The 17005-nt window shown below is 57.3% G+C and overlaps 1 protein-coding gene across 4 annotated transcripts; it reads left to right on the forward strand.

Moving 5' to 3' along the window:
- Window positions 1-880: 880 nt before the first annotated feature.
- ICOSLG (inducible T cell costimulator ligand) lies at window positions 881-9870 on the forward strand. Of its 4 annotated transcripts, none has more exons than XM_037158210.2 (7): window positions 881-997; window positions 3000-3049; window positions 3930-4274; window positions 4625-4918; window positions 6234-6426; window positions 6924-6962; window positions 8106-9870. In XM_037158210.2, coding segments are annotated over exons 1-7 (936 nt in total). In that variant the 5' UTR covers window positions 881-983; the 3' UTR covers window positions 8107-9870. The 4 variants fall into 4 exon arrangements, with proteins under 4 accessions (XP_037014105.2, XP_037014102.2, XP_037014104.2 ...); XM_037158207.2 differs by having other exon boundaries at window positions 6234-6419; XM_037158209.2 differs by having other exon boundaries at window positions 6234-6419; window positions 6927-6962.
- Window positions 9871-17005: the final 7135 nt, after the last annotated feature.

Here is a 17005-nt window from a genome sequence, read left to right on the forward strand (position 1 = left end):
CCCTCCCTGCTTGGCTCCGCCCTCGCCGTACACCTGGCCTCTCTGCCTCTGAGTCAGCCTGGGTGTTTGGACACACCCCTCCTGCCAGCTCCTCTGGGAACGGTCCTCCGGACCTGAGCTGGGTGTCTTGGAACCCAGGCCCTTTCTGGCAACCTCCTCGAGGAGGGCACCCTATTCCCTCCTGGCCCCACCTGGAGGGGCCAAGCACAGAAGAGACCGGGAGTGCTGGCCGGGTTGAGGGAAGGGAGCAAATAGCCCATTGAATTGCGCTCCGCCACCCTGCGTCGCTCTTTCCGACCAGAAAACTTGGGTGCCAGGTCTCGCCAACTTGGAGGAGCAAAGCTTAAGTGGTTTCTGCAAGGTGGGTTTCTCGGAGCCTTTACTATGAAAACATGCTTCGGCACGTGGCGCGGGACCCAGACAGAACCGAAGAGCAGAGCTGGGGGGCCGCAGGGGCAAACCTGGGGCTGCACCGGAGGGTAGTGCCTGCCTGCCTGCCTTCCCTCCTCCCCTCATTCATTCACTCCTTCCTGAGCAGAGAGGGGGAGAGGGAGGGAGGAACCCTCCCGTCAGCACACTTGGGGGCCAGACACTCTGCCCGATGACATTGGGGGGCAGCACTAGCCTTCCAAGGCCCCTCCACAGAGCCCCTGGCCGCCCTCCCTCCTTGTACCACACTCCCCCCAACTTCCCGGGTACCTACAGCCCCAAGGCCCGTGGCCCTCTGCCCATCTGGGCCCATCTTGCAACTGCCTGAAAAGGGCTTAACTTTCTGGAGCCAGCGGCCGAGTTTCCTTTGCGAAGAGGCTAGCGGTGGCCAAGGAGGTGGGTGGGGCCAGGGGCAGGGCGGGGGTGGGACCAAAGTTCCCGTGAGCCGGCAGTCTAGCGAGCTGCGGTCTTCCCTGCTCGCCGCTGAGCTGGTTCCCACCGCCTGAAGGCTCTGCTGCCCAAGGTCTCCCGCAACGGAGGTCTTCGCTTCTGTCATGGCACTGAGAAGGTGAGAGGCCGCCAGCCGGACCCTGCGGAAGCTGGGGAAGAAGTGGAGGCTCCACAGTTAGGGAGCTGGGTGCCCAGGACGGCCAGACCCAGGGTGCCCTGGTGGCCGCCGCCCGGGACCTGCTCACCTAGCTGCGAACCGCTGGGATCGTGCGAAGGGTGGGTGACGGGGAGCAGGGCAGCATAGGGCAGGGCTGGCCGGCACGGTTACCTGCTGGCCGGGGCACCACGGGGACGCGGGGGTGGGGTGGTGACGAGCTGGGTTTGGGGACCGGACCCTCCGCTGTGCGTGGGTGTGCTAGGGGGCGGGGTCCCTAGAAGGGAAGGGAAAGCGCTCGCTCCGTCTGGCACTCTATCCTACTCCCCTTCCCCGCCCCCAGAGGATTACCCAAGGGTGGAAGAATGAAGGATGTGAATATCTCCGAAGCCCAAGGCCAAGGCCGCCGTTTGGCTGAGGCCCGGCTCCCACACACTAGGGATTTCCCCTCCCCCGTTAGGTTGGCAGAGCCAGACTGGGAAAGGTGGAACTGCCTGCGTCCACCCACTGCTCCTGTTCTCCTGCCAGTCTCAGGGTGGACATCTTTGTTCCCAGCTTTTTGCCCACACACTACCTTCAGGGCACATGGCCTGTGCCTCCCCCGATAAACTGGCCCCCAGCTTTTCCACCCACACACCCCGAAAGCCTGCCCACGTCTAGGTCCCACAGCCCAGTCTCCCCAGTTAGAAATGTAGGTACTTTTACACGGTTCTGTCTCAATAGGAAGAAAAAGTACTACACTATCACAGCCATCAGCCACCCTCACCTGGGAACTGCAGCCCTGTCTGTGCCTTCTCCTGTCTGACCCAGGAAGGGCGGGCTGGGGCTGCAGGGGAGGTAGTGATGGTGTGCAGGCAGTGATGGTGGGCCTGGGGGTGGGGTGGGTGGGAGTGTTTGACAGCAAGGGTGGGAAGACTCCCCCACCTCAAGGAGAGGGTAGAGAGAGGCCAGTAGGCAGGCAGCCCCCAGGACCAGGCTACCCTGTCCCCCGAGGGAGCACACAGTGTGTGCACAGACGACCTGCAAAGGCTCTGGTGGGTGCGCATGGGCAGGGTGGGCTCCGGGGCCACAGGGGGGTTCCCAGCTTTGTATTTTAGCCTTGCATTCACTCTGGCTCAGGGAAAGATGGATGAAGGGGTCAGGCTGGAGACAGAGGTTATCACAGCTGTCCCCACAGATGGGAATGGTGGCCCCAATAGGGACAGTGAGGACAGGCTCACCTACGGGTTGTGGCCTCTGTGGGGTGTGGGGGAGCCCCTGCTGGCAGCAGACATGCCTCTGTGCAGAGTCAGATGACAGTTGTCATGGATGGCATGGGGGTCTCTGTCCAGAACTCGGGTGCACGTCATTCTGGGAGGCCAGCAGGAGGGGCTAGCTAGGTTAAAGGATGCCAAGACTCCCAGTTTGAGGTGCCAGGAGCCTCCGAAGTCCACAGGCTTTCACCCCTGGCAGCCAGCTGTGCACCAGATGGGAGAGGCCTCCCGATTTGGTTTCAGAACAAATGGGTTCCACAGATGTGTGTTCTGTGGCTCACCAACCACCACCAGGCACGTTAGATCTCCTTCGTCCCCCAAATTAAATGCAACTCTTGCTATAAATACTTTGAAAGTGGTTTTAGGTTTTTTTGTTTTTTTTTCTGATTTCATACAATTTCTTGGAAGCCATCCCTGGTGGCTAGGGACACCAGGGGGTGGAAGGCTGTGGCCTTGGAAGTGTCTTTCACTGCCCTTTATCACACGTTGTTTTAGGGGGGGTTGTTAGCACGGGAGCTGGCTGGCTGCAGGGGCTGCTGGCTGCTCGGACCTGCTGTGCTGTGCAGAGAGATGCATGGGTCTTGCCGCAGGGTCCTGGCCGGTGGGCTGGCTGTTGGTTTTCTCCGATGGGTGTAACCCGCTCCTGCCCAGGAGAAGCAGCCGTCACTGTCTGGAAGAAGCAGGACTCACCTTCCTTCCCGATTTCTTTCCAGTGCTGTCCCGCTGCTGCTGATGCTGCTGCTGCTTGGCGACCTGCGAGCCAGTAAGTTCGACAGGCCTCATGGTCCATTTGGGGACAGTTCCAGTCCCTTCAGTGCGGAGAGTGGGACAGGGGTTGCAGCTGTCAGCAGGGGCCTTGCCAGAGCCCTTGCTTTTCCAGGGGCACCTGTGGGAAGGCTGAGCCCCAAGCCTGGGTAATGTGTGGGATGGAAGGCCGCAAAGGGGACTAGTTCTTGTTTTATCATGTGTTAGGTGTAGGTGGCATGCACTTCCTCCCTCTGCTTTCCAGATGAGCGGGGCTTCCTTTTCTTCAGGGTCCCTTTGCCCCCGGGGGTGGGGCAGGGGAGCCCAGAAACCTCAGCTTCCAGAAGAGCAAGAATAGGGATGTGACAGGGGACAGAGACCTTGCCAGGCCTCCCAGTTCAGAGAGTGGCAGTGCAGGGGACACGGCCACTTTTCCTGCAGGCGTCCAAGTGTTTACACAGATGGCGAAGCCGGTCTGGACACACCACATGCTTTCTCGACACACGTGCAAGCAGCATTAGAAGGCTGTTGTTGAGAAACTGTTTTCCTTCAAATGTCTAAGTTTTTGCAAAACCTTTTAAACTTGAATGAACTATAAACTCCCAAGAAGTAGCAAAGAGAGTCCAGCAGGGTCCCAGTGCCCACCCCCACTATCCCCACTGCTAGCAGCCGCTTACACACCAGCAGGAAATCAGCTGCAGCCAATCCAGTGCCAGAGCTTCCCACAAATTCCAGAGTTTTTTAATACTGCCTTCCTGTGTGTATCTTAGGAACACGTTCCTCTTCTACTGAAGTGAGTTAGGGTTAGTATGTGAGGGGGTCCCCTCGACCCCACCAGGGTAGCTTCGCAGGCCAGGAGTAAACCCCCAAAATTCCATGTGCTTTTTGAATCACTGCAGATACTGAAGAGAACGAAGTCAGAGCCATGGTGGGCAGCAGCGTCGAGCTCACTTGCAACTATACCAGAGAAGAGAATTTTGACTTGAATGATCTTTATGTTTACTGGCAAATCAGTGTTGCTGGCAGACTAGAAACTGTGACTTACCTGTCCAGTAACAGCTCCGTGGGCTATGGCAATAACCAGTACAAGGACCGGGCCCAGATGTCACTAGACCGCATGAGGCGAGGCGACTTCTCTCTAACCCTCTACAACATCACTCCCCAAGATGAACAGAAGTTCAACTGCCTGGTGATTAGGAACTTGGTGAAGATTGTGAATATCGAGGTCATGCTGCACGTGGCAGGTAAAAGTGCCGACACCGCCCGCTGATGCCGTCCCAGCCTTACGGCCTGGAGTGGGCAAGCTCCCCATGTCACTGAGGCAAATGAGACTAGTGTCCCTGGAGTGGGGAGTGGGTGACAGCCACTGCCCACAGGCTCAATAACTCCTCTATTGGGCGTGGAGGGGGCGACTCTTGGGCAGAACAGGGTTTGTACTCCCTGCCCAGACTGAAGCCCTGGGCCTGCCTGCCTCTCCTCTCCACCGGGGTCCGGGGCATGCCTCCCCTCTGACCTGGCCCTGGGCACTGGGTGCCCCTCCATTTTTGACCTTCAGAGCCTGGTATGCCTCACTGCCTGTCTCTCTCCCCTGCAGCAAACTACAGCATGCCTGTGGTCAGCGTCCCCTCCAGCACCTCCGAGGACGAGGAACTCACCTTCACGTGCATGTCTAAGGATGGCTACCCCGAGCCAAAGGTGTACTGGATCAACAAGACGGACAACAGCCTGCTGGACGAGGCCCTGCAGAACAGTACGGTCTCCCTGAACCCACGGGGCCTGTACGACGTGGTCAGCATCCTGAAGATCCGGCGGGTCCCCAACATAAACGTTGGCTGCTGCATCGAGAACGTGCTTCTGCACCAGAACCTGACCGTCAGCAGCCAGACAGGTGAGATCCCCAGGCTCTGCAGGCTGATCCCAACCTGAGACTGTGGGTCTGGGGTGGCGGGAGAGCCTCTCAGGTGGAAGACAAAGCCCCTGCGAGGGAATCTGCGGTGGCAGTAGTTGGAAGGGAGAAGAGGGAAGAGTCGGGTGCGTGGTGACGGGATAACCCTGTCTCCAGGCACACTTGACTTAATCTTCACTGACCATGGGGTCAGTTTGGAGACCCATTTCCCAGATGAGGGACTGAGGCTCTGAAAGGCTATGTAGCATTTTCAGAAGCCCCAGAACTAGGCAGTGGCAGAGTCAGGACTGAAGCCCACATCTGCACAGTGCCACCCCAAGCTCTGTGCCTTTGGGCGTGCGCCCCACCCCGCTGCGGCTGGGCCTGGCTGCTGGCCCGAGGCCCCCGGGTGGAAGGGATGCAGACAGGTGCCTGCTTCGCAGAGGCCACAGGCTCCCCCAGAGCGTTGAGATGAGAGGTAGAAGGTGGAGGGTGTCTGTGGGCCACGCCTTCTGCGGGAAAGGGGTGCCCATCACAGGACTTGTGGGGCTCAGTGCACAGTGGGAGGGAGCACAGGGCTCCTTGTTTGAACCTGACAAGAATCCAAGAAGGGGACAGTAGAGTATCACGCAGAGCACAGGCCCTTCCGAGTCGGGGCCCTGCGGGCCTGCCCGGACCACACAGCGTGTGGCCGGCCCTGACCTCCAGTGCGGGCGAAGCATGCAGACGTGCAGGGTGGAATAAGCCAGTCCCAAAAGGTCACACACTGTATGATTCCTTTTATAGGAAGTATCCAGAATGGGCAGCCCCTGAGAGACAGGAAGGAGGTCCGAGGTTGTCAGGAGCTCTGGGAGGGCTGAGGAGTGACTGGCGGTGGCCGTGGACTTCCTTTTGGGTGATGAGAAAGCCCTGGCCTCGGACAGCAGCTGCGACTGTGCCGTATCGTGGGCGACCAAGCACCACTGAATTGTTCGCTTTAAAGCAGTTACTGACATGTCATGTAAAAATGTCACGGTGATTTAAAGTCAGAGGTAAAGCTAGAAACAGGTGAAAGCAGTTGAATGTAAAAAGCCAGAAAGAACCCGTGTCTCCTGCCCCGGCCGCCCGCCCCGCCCCCCCCCCCCGTGTGGACCACGGGGCAGGTGGGGAGGGGCTGCACCTGGGAGCGAGAGCCCTTCTCGCGGTCAGCTTCCCGTTGTAAAAGTCACGACATGGTGTCGGGGAAGTTCTTTGGAATTAACATTTTTTTCTTCAGGGTGAAAGAAGACCTCTTCCTCCGTGCCATGTAAGTATTGGGTCATTTTCCTCTTTCTCGTAGCACTAGCCAGTGAGATCAATGGCAGCATCACAGAGAGCGTCAACGACACCCTCAAGCACCCAGGAAACACCTCTGAGCAAACCGGGACGGGGCTCATTGTGCTGATCGTTCTCGGTGTGGCAGTGGCAGTGGTAGTGGCCGTGTTCTTGGGGCGCAGGAGCTGGTGTCCCCACTGGAACTATGCAGGTACCAGGTGGGGGCATGTGCAGATAAATGTTTGGCTTTTATTTGGCGCGGGGGCAGCATTTTTGCCCTTTTTCAAGCTGTTTTGAAACTCTGCAAGGAGTTGGTTTCAAGTCAGTTTTAATGGCGTTCACATCCTGAGTGCGCACAGCTCCGCCTGTGGGTTGGAAGCCCAAGGTCTGAGACTCCATGTTCCACACACTGTCTCCTAGGTTTGGGGTGGGGAAGTTGGGCCCCAAATCTAGAGGCCAGCAGGGAGTTCATTCATTTCTGTGGAAGCAGAGCTGCCCATTGGCCGGGCTGCAAAAAGTCCAGGGCACAGAGCACCTTACTGTGCCTCTCCCACGCTTAAAGCTCTTACGAAGCACCTTCCCCGAAAGCAGCCTGGCCTGAGGGTGCCTCCCCTGGGAGTCTGTTCCCAGCCCAAGTAGCCCGGCCACTGGTGCCTTCAGATTGGCCCCTTCCCACTCTTTGCAGCCCGCCTTGAGCATTTCCTGTTTGTTCCAGCAGGTGCCCAAGCTTCAAGGCCAGAGCTGGAGTTGACTGGTGAGTTTGCCAAGAGTCAGGGAGGCTCGGGGGGAAAAGTGTGCTGGTTCTGAGGGCTCAGTGTCTCGGCAGCCACTTTCTCGGTGTTTGCCATTTGGCATGAGAGATACTTGGTGACTAGGACATAGGTGCTTCCACTTTCAGAGACACTGAAACCCCCAGGGAAGGCATTTTCCACCGGCCCCCTTCAGCACGTGGTCTCGTCCACGTGGCCACTTGCTGACAGGTTATGGAATTTTGCAAACGTATACACGGCAGGGAGAAGTAGGACAAGGACGCCCAGCACCTCCACCCAGCTTCCGTTCTCCATTCCCCTTGCCTCTGTGCATCTGCCCCACCCCCGGCCCCACGGGGGTCTCGAGTGAGTCCAGACACTGGGTTCTTCCTGATAGATCAGTTACCCGGTGTTTCCTGGGGGAGCTGAGCAACCCACAATCCTGGGAGTGAAGGTCGTTGTGACCCTCATCCCAGTTTGGGAAAAACTTTCACCCAAGCCTCTGGTTTCCCACCAGAAGGTGCCTTAGGCTGTGAGCAGCTTTGCAGCCAGTCAGACACCGTAGGCAAGAAGCTGCATCTGTCTGAGTCCCAATTCTCTGCCTACAGCACAGGTGGCAAACACAAGGCCCACCAGCCGCATCCAGCCCTCCACCTTGTTTTATCAGCTGACACCTTGTTTCTACCCTGTGGCAGCGCTGAGCTCTCACTTAACTGTTAAGGAGTAGTTACATGTTTATAGTCCTAAAATTACATTCGGCCCTTTCAAGGCAACCAAGAGGCTGATGTAGCCCCCAGTGAAAATGAGTTTGACACCCCTGACCTACAGGGAGGGTTGGCCCAGGTGCCCAGAGCTCCCACCGCAAGTGGGACCATCTGTTACCCAGGTGAGCCTGGGTCAGGTCAGCAGACTGGCTGCTAGAGATCACCCCGGTGGCACACGCCAACTGGTTTTAGCTAACTCTAGAACAGGAGTTACTGATACCTTGGGGCCTGCCTGGTCTGAGTCGGGTAAAGCACGCCGTTTGCAGGCAGCTGTGTTGAACCCTCGGTTTCACAGTCCCGAGTCCTTAGAAAATCTCCGTTTCCAAAATGAAAGTGAGCAGGTTACAGTATCTCACATCCCTCTCCCTTCTCTTTCCTTCCAAGACCATGTTTGACAAGAACTCACTGTTTGGGACATGGACAAGGCTTCTGTGAGATGTCACCAAGAGCGACGTCAGATGGCAGCTTGAGAATTGACTCCATCAGGCCGGTGGCAAAGGGAGACTCTCAGCCCCACCTGCACCATTAACATGAGGCTTCGTGGACATGAAGTCTCCTTGGTCTTGGAGGGACACACAGGGGCTTCCTCTGCAAAGACTACACTTGACCCCAGGGAGAACGGGTGGGGTTGCCTGTCCCAGGCCTTTGTGAACAGGCCAGCAGCTCTGGAACACACCACACGGCCACGTGCGAGCGGGTCCCCCACCTTCACTGCCAAACAGTGGAAAGAGACCTCAACGTGGCTCCTTCCCACCACCAGCCCCCGAGTCCCTGGGGCTCTTCTCGGGGCCCCGGAGGCACGCTGTGGAGCGAGGGGCCCTGAGAGCGGCAGAAGGCTGGGCACCCGTGTGGAGAGAAGAGTGAAGCTGTCCGCTCTCTTCCAGGAGGGCCCCGCTGGGCAGAGGCTGACGAGGGTGTTGGCAGGGCTCCTGTGACCGCACTTGTGCGAGGCCCACACGCAGGAAACGGCTGGCGCAGAAAGACGCCCAGGATTCGCTTTCGTCTGAGATGCCCACGGGGAAGAACACTCTCCCTCGGTGGCTGTGGAAAGCCAGGCCTCCCTCCTTCGCAAGCACAGTGGAATTTCACGTGAAGAGGGCTGCCGCTGGCACCGCCATCCTGGTGACGTGGGTGCGGAGGGCGTGCCCGGCTGTGCGGCAGCCCTTCAGAGCTCAGTGGCGTCCTCAGAGAGCAGGCTGGGCAGCTCCTTGCTGCTGTCGCCATGGATTCTCACCCATCCTCTGCTGAGAACCTGCCCGGTCTGATGGAGACCTGGACTCAAAACGCTGGGCTCCCCAGAGCCCGCCCAGCCCCTGAGGCAACGGGAGATGGGCAGTGGTCCTGACCCTCTCCGGGCAGTTTCCGTGTTGTTGCCTGGGATGAATCTTGCAGTTTAATGTTTTCAGAAGGTTCTGCAAAGGAGGCTGTCGGGTAACCCAGGCACGCACATCCAGGAAAGTGGGTTCTGCCCATGGCCGTTGGACACTGGTGGGCCCAGACCCAGACTTGGGGCAGAAGAGAGGACCTGTCTCCATGGGGAAGCCAAGCTTAACACTGGTCACAAGAAATCCTTTGTTTGTCTTTGTAGCAAAAAGCCCTCTTGTGGCTTTTAAATGAGTGTGATGAGGAACTACCCAGACTTTGAACACGAAGGCATTAGAAGAGGCACATCATCTCCGAAAGTGGCAGAGGGGTCACTAACTGGCATTTGGAGCAAAGAAGCACTGGCGTGGGGGCCCTGGAGGTGCTGGGGCTGGGATCTCAGCCAGCGGGATGGGGGCAGCCATGCCGGGAAGCTGAGCCCGGTCCCAGCGCTTTCTGTCTGAAGCTGGTTTCCTTCTTGGAGGAGGTGGCAAGGGACCGGGCTCGCCTGCTTCTGCCCCATTACCTCTGGGCCCGGGGGGCCACTCCTCACCCTTTTCCCAGCCGGCCCGGGGCCTGGGGCATGGTCACGGCCATGCTCTCCACACTCTCTGCCCTTGGGCCTGGGGAGGATGGACTGGCTTCGGGAATGCAGCGCACTTCCATGTCCTCTAGGCTTTCATCACACCTTCCCTGGTTCGCTATCTGCTTCCTGTGCCGTAAACTGGTTGAATCCCGTGTTTGACATCCTCCCTGCAAACCCACTTTAAGAGAATAGACGATGTGAGCTGTGTCAGGTGGCTTTGGTCAGCTCAGCATGTCCTTTCCGTGGGTCTGCAGCCCTGCCTTGTCCCCTTGGTTCTCCCAGAGGGAGTTCTGTCCCCAAGGAGATTTTGGGCAAGGTCTGGAGACATTCTAGCTGTCTCACTGGGGGGTTGCTACTGCCCCCTGTGCATAGAAGCTGGGGACACTGCTTGAAATCTGAAAACAGATGGCCCATTGTCGAGAAGTGTCTCCACAAAGGTTGGTGCAAGGTTGAGTCCCTGCCATTTGAGGCCACTTTGGTAGGGCGGGCAGGGCAAGAGGGGCCCCTGCTTCCCACCCCCACCCACACTGGGCCTCAGGGAAGGAGACCTGAGGTTAACAGAGTTAGGCCTGGGAGCGCTCTAGGTCAGGGCTGTGGGCCTCATCCCCACCCCGCACGGCCCCTGGGACCAGCCGCTACAGAGGCTGGAGCTGCCCCTCTCAGTGCACTCAGAGCCAGCCCGTGGGCACAAGAGTCCCGGGCAGCTGGCACTGCTTGGGGGTCCAGAGCTGTTGGAACCCTGGTCTCTGGGTGCCATGGACCCTGCACCGTCTGCCTCGCAGAGTAGGGGAGCAGTGATACCCCCTGAGATGGAGCCGAGACCAGTGACTGGGATGGCACGTCGTGGGGCGGGAGGGCGGACAGGCCACGGCTGCCCGAGGCTGTCCTGCTCCCTGCACCCCCGGATCCCCTATGTAAGGCGAGATGGCTGGAACTGGGTTCTGTCTGCTGGCCCCTGCTGCTCAGACACTCCCCGTGGCCTCGGCCACCACCGGCAGTCCAGGCTGCCCCACCGTGGGGTGGGCAGCTGTGGCTTTAGAACATCCTCCCAGCCGGGGCACCTCAGGAGGAGGCTGCCGTCTGCACCCCGGCCGTGGTCCCAGGGTGGAGATGCCCGCTGGGCGGGGCGGCTGGCCGCTCTGGCCCCGTGGCAGTGCAGCTCAGCTTTACTTCCCCAAAGCCCAGCTTTTCAGAGGACACATTTACGGGGCGGGCAGCATTCTTACCCGACGTGGGGCAGTTTGTCCTTGGTGACGGACCCCTCCCCCAACCCAAAGGTCATCAGGGGCTAAAGAGGGACAGTCTTACCACCCCTGGAGGCGGTCTTCCAGGCCCACCCTGTCCAGAGGCTCCTAGGGACTGCCAGGTGGTTAACACTTGAATCCATATTTGTCCTGCTTGATCAGGGAGAGGTGACAAGCTGGGGAACTTCTGTGACGAGGGTGGGGTCCCAAAGGTTCAGGGCCAATCCTGCCTGAGAAGCCAATGGGTCTTTAATGTCAAGAATTAGGGCGAGTCAGGTGGAAGAGGACACAAGGGGGATACATGGTAATGGGGAAAAAACAATGAAAAATAAACTATTTATATAAAAAAACAGAGTCCAAGGCCCCCTGTCTGTCGTCCCCACAGCAGAGCTCTGGGGAGGGGGCTCCTGCCACAGCTTCCTGGAGAGGACAGCTGGGCCCCCGTGCCCCTAACCCTGGAAGACGCCAACCTCAGAAGCTGTGCGGACCCCTGGCCAGCAAACTTGAGTCGGGTCCTGGGCACCACCAGGAGGACCAAAGGCTCCTGAGGACCCTGATCTGGGCCTCGGAAAACACGAGTGTCCCAGCCAATAACTGGCCATGGTCCTCCCTTCTGCCCTCCCTCTTGCCCCCCTTTTCCACTGACCTCACTTCCCACTTTCCTCCCCCCTCCCTGTCCTACCCCCCTTATCACCCCCCATGGTGGGAGCACAGGGCTCTGCCCCTCCCCTGCGAGACTGTGACTCACCCTCCCAAGTCCCTGCTGCGTGACCTTGAGCCTCCCTGGGGCGGCTGCTAGAGCTGCTGGGAGCAGTGGACCAGGATTGGCGAGGGTCCCAGGGCTGGGCTTGGCTATGGGGGTAGGGCCCCACAAAAGGCACGGGCGGTGGGGGAGTGGGGCGGTTCTGCGTGCTGGGAGGCAGCTGATCTGAGTGAAGAGCCTTTCTCAGAGCACAGCTGCTGTGCATGGACGTCAAATGTCCCGAATGAACTGACCCCTGGGCGCAGGACAGTGAGGACGCCTGCTTTCCAGAGGTCTAGAGCAAGTCCCCCTCCATCACTGTCTCCCTGATGCCAGGACATAACAGGGAGGTGACAGAAGCAAATACTACAATTTGGAAAAAATGCCACCTGAGAGAGCTGCTGGGCCCAGGACTATGGGGCGGAAGAGGGTGTGCAGGCCCACTCAGTACAGGGCCTGGCAGAGGGGCCGGGGACGCGTCCGTGCTGCTGAGGCCTGAGCGCCCTCAGGGTCCTGTTCCCTCCTGGGCTGGACCAGATCAAGGTGTGAGCAGGGCTGGGCCCCTGGGCTCTGAGTGGGAGGGCCTTCTGTGTCTCCTGCTCTGTCCCAGGCTGCAGGTGATGCTTGGCCTGGGGCCATCCCCCAAAGTCTCTGGTGTTCTCTCCTCTTGTGAGGACTCAGTCATTGTATTCAGGGCTCACCCTAACCCTGGGTGACCCCGTCCTAACTAATCATGCCTGCAGAGACCCTGTGCCAAGTAAGGCCACACTTGCGGTTGCCCAGACGTGAGTTTGGGGGGAGGCTCTTCCACTCACTACAGCTCTCGGGAGGAAGAGAGAAAGATGGAGAAATGGGGAGACTTTGGAGAGAGTAAGGAGAGAAGGGAGACGCAGGCAGGAGCAAGGGTAGGAGCCAGGATGCAGGCCTGCAGCCCGGCCGAGGTCCAGGCACAAATTGGGGACACGTTGTCGGGTGTTGTGCCAACCTTTGGGTTCTTTGCCCCATGCAATGACTACACACAGGTAGTGTCCTCCTTACACCCCACAGCAGAGAGCCCTGCCCCGCCCCCGTGACAGGAGACCACAGTTCGCACTGCACAGGGCCCTGGCACCTCACACCGTGTCAGTGTGACCCGCTCTGAGCCATCTCTTTGCAGTTGGGGCTTGGGTTGTGCTGCGGTCAGCATCTGAGCCCAAGGGGGCCTGGGAGGAAGCTGGATTTCTTCCCACAAGTCGGTGCAGCAGCCAGGGAAGGGGTAGCTCTGGGCCACTTCATACACGTCCCCACTCATAGCGTCCTCCTTGGGGCCCATGCCCCTCCCTGCTGTGTTAGATCCCCCCAGACACATGGGCAGCCCTGCCAAGGATGGGCACTCAGGAGGCCCATCTCGGGAAGGCTGGGCACAGGTGGGCTGAGGCTGCAGGGAGCTGAGTGGAGGACAAGGCCAGACGAGGAGAGGCCTTCAGGAGGGACGTGGCCGACCCTGGAGGTGGGAAGGGGGCTATGCAGCATGTGGCCCAGGCTGCCAGCAAGGGGCCACGAGAGCCACAGCTTCGGGCCCAGGAATTGCCAGGACAGAGATCCAGAAAGCACTGTTTAACCCCAACAGCGGGCAGCATGGCGTTAGCGGCTCCCTGCCCCGCCTGGCAGCCAGGCCTGGTGACCTTGGCTCGGACAGAAAAGTCTGATTAGGATTTCCTCCAGACCCCAAATCAAGAGGCTTTAGAGCCACACTTTAGTGTTTAGAGGGAAAAAAGTCACTTAAAAAAATTGCTTCCTCACAGAGAGTCCCAAACAAGGTGAAACCAAAGAGGCCACACCAAGATACATCATAATTAAAATGCCAAAGGTTAAAGATAAAGAGAGACTCTTGAATGCAACAAAAGAAAAGCAATTAGTTACCTACTAAGGCGTTCCCATAAAACTGTCAGCTGAGTTCTCAACAGAAACTTTGCAGACCGGAAGGCACTGGCCAGAGGTGTTCAAAGTGATGAAAGGCAAGGACTGGAAGCCAAGATTACTCACCAAAGCTATCATTTAGAATGGAAGGCCAGGTAAAGAGCTTCCCACACAATAAAAAGCTAAAGGAGTTCATCACCACCAAACCAGTGTTACAAGAGAAGTTAAAGGGTCTTCTTTAAGAATAAGAAGTAAAAAAAAAAGATAAAAACTATGCCTAATAAAAGGCAATAAGTACATATCTATGAACAATTGCTTTAAGTGCAAATCGATTCAATGCTCCATTCGGCTGTGGCCAAATGGATAACAAATAGGACCCTTCCGTATTCCATCTATGGGAGATTCACTGCAGATTGAGACACACACACACACACACTGGAAGTAAAGGGTGGAGAGAGACATTGCATGAAAATGAAAACAAACAGAGCCGGGATAGCAGTGTTTATACTAGACAAAAGAGACTTTCAAACAAGGGATGTAACAAGAGACAAGGAAGGATCCAGTGATCCCTTTCTGGATATTTATCCAAAGAAACCAAGACACTGAACCGAAAAGACAGATGCACCCATATGGTCATTGCAGCTTTTCTCACAACAGCCGAGACATGGGAGCAACCTGCGTGCGGTCAGCGGAGGCACAGATGAGGAAGCGGCGGTGCGTGTACTGATGGAATGGACTTGGCCGTGAGAAAGGGAAATCTGGCCCCTGCACCAGCGTGGGCAGACCCGGCGGGTATTGTGCTGAGTGAAAGAAGTCAGAGAAAGACAGATGCCAGATGATTTCACTTCTGCGTGGAATCTACTGAACAACATAAACAAGCAGACTCATAGATACAGAGAATGTTTTGACGGTTGCCAGATGGGAGGGAGGTTGGAGGGTGGGTGGAAAAGCAGAAGGGATTGAGTAGTACAAATTGGTGGTTACAGAATCGTTATGGGGAGGACAAGTACAGCGTAGGGAACGATGTAGTCAGCAATACTGTGAGAACTGTGTATGGCAGCAGCTTGGCGCTGGGGTTACTGTATGATCACTTTGTAAGGGGTGCGAATGTCTACTCTCTAGGTTGCCCTCTTGAAACTAATGTAATATTGTATATCAACGACCATGGAAAAGTAAAAAAGTTATTAAGATTTCAAAAAATAATTTCCTCAAAAAGAAGGGGGAGAAGTGTGGATAAATTGTAGAGCCTTGAATTTGACCAGTTCCTTTCACTGAACTGTGAGTGGTGCACAGCATCTGGGCGGGGTGGGGGGTGGGGGACAGGGCAGGCAGCCATGTCTCAGGGGACAGGCCTGACCATGGAGAGTGCATTTGAGGTCTGGCATGTCCAGACTTTGAAGATACAGTGACTCCTGCCCCAGAGGTGGTGTGACCTGTGTGGGGGACTTCAGGATGGGGCAACCACAATAAAAGGCTCAAGGCGTCCCCGCTGCAGGCGAAGCACAGGCCAGAGGGCACACTGCCATCATGCAGGGGCTTGTGGGTGCTCCGATTCTGCTCCCTGCTGCCCAGGAAGTTGGCACCTGAGCCTGTCAGGGACTTTCCACGCTGCCCTCTGGGGCGGAACATGCAGGGCCTCCTGCATGAAGTTGTCCCGCATTGCAAACTGCCGGAGATGCTCCATTTATCGGAACCCTGGAGTGCTTTTGTTTTCGTGATTTCCTGGGTTCTCGATTTATCTTCCAATTAAACCTCCAAATCTGAGAAAGAAAAATACTTCCTGTGAGGCTAAGCAGACCCTGTTGGGAAGGAAGGGAGTTCACGCCTGATCTAAACTCAATGTGTCCTCAGCGGGGCCAGACGGCAGTGGGAGAGCCAGGGAGGGAAGCACCCAAGCCAGTAGGGTCGGGGCCGGGCTCAGGCCCGGCAGGAGAACCTGCGCTTCATGATTTGAAGGACCACTAAAATCTCACCATGTGGGAGGGGTTGTTTATAAACATTGGTGGGACACCCCCAGGAATCACTTATCTTCTACAATAAGTAAAACATCAAGTAAAAACTAGTCATAACGGGCAACCATCAGGGACATGATGAAAGAATAAGTTCCAGGGCCCAGGTCTGGGGCAGGTTTTGGCTGTAGACAAGAGACCCACAAACTGGGGGGAGGGAGGGCCTGCAGTCAGAGAGAGACCCCAAAGAGCAAGCAGATACCCCACAATCAGATGGGCCCCACAGCAGGAGGCCCACAGTCAGAGAGTCTCCTGCCATGCACCAAGGAAGGGGTGGTCCCGGACATTTTTCCATCCCAAAGAATCACGACCCAAATCGGAATGCGAGACCTGGGCACCTACGTGTCCCAGTTCAGAATCTCTTGAGGTAACTGCTAGCTGGCATCCTGGCCTGGAAGTGGCTTCCCTTGTCCTCGGAGAGCACTGGGCTTTCCTGGAGGGTTCTGGGCTTTGGGGACCACCGTCCAAGCCCCAGGACAGATGTGAGGGCCGTAGGGGCTGCTCCACCACAGGCTCTAACCAGCATGCACATTCCATGGGGCCAGGCTTGACCTTATTAGCCATAGGGAGAATTTCAATGAAGCCCAGCTGGTTGAAGGGGAAAGCAGCAGACTTTCAGATAAAAGTCTTTCAGATAAATTTGAGATTACATCCTCGAATTTCCTGTCTGCCTTCAGGGCCTAAAAGAGGAAGTGACAATTTCATAGCCTCAGAAGCCAAGTCAGAAGAGACCCCCTCAGCACATAGGTGCACTCTTTCCACAACAAAGGTAGGAGGGCATCTTGGCAGCCACAGCTTGGGGCCAGGGCCTGAGACAGAGGTGCCAGCCAGGTCCCTCCGCCTTGCTGCTTGCTCCTCCAGGTGACTCAACCCCTCCGTGCAAAATGCAAGCAGCGCCCGTGCTCCAGCCAGCTGGGGTTGGGGGAGGAGCGGGGAGGGGGTCTGTGTGAGGACAAAATGAGAAAGGGCACGCAGTGTGTTCAAAAACGATAGGCTCTGTAGGACATTAGGCGCATATCATCACCACTACCCTCCTCCTCCCCGACCACGAGCTTCCTCCGCAGGGTGTGGGGCCTGCCACCTGTGGGTGGGGGTGCAGAATTGTCAGATACTGAACTGTGCTTGTCCAGCCAAGTCTCCAAAGAGCATGATTAGATAAACACGCGAGCTCCTTTTCAAATTGCTGGCATCTAATTCTGGAAAGCCGGCAATATTTTTTTCTGGAGAAAGTGCAGAGCAGCCAGACGTGCCCCTCTAGACTCTCGGGCCAACCCAGTCACACTCCTCAGAGATCGAGCTTCTGGACGCAGATGAGAGCAGCTTGGAGACGGCCTCTGTCACGGGACTGCGCCAGTGCTTCCGTCACTCTTGGTGCCAGCCAGGGGGACGGGCGGAGAAAGGGGACAGGCTCTCCCCCAGCTCCCTCCCAGGCCCTGGTGATG

Source organism: Artibeus jamaicensis, unplaced genomic scaffold (genome assembly GCF_021234435.1).
Source record: "Artibeus jamaicensis isolate MK-2021 breed Jamaican fruit bat unplaced genomic scaffold, CSHL_Jam_final scaffold_474, whole genome shotgun sequence".
NCBI classification, from domain to species: Eukaryota; Metazoa; Chordata; class Mammalia; order Chiroptera; family Phyllostomidae; genus Artibeus; species Artibeus jamaicensis.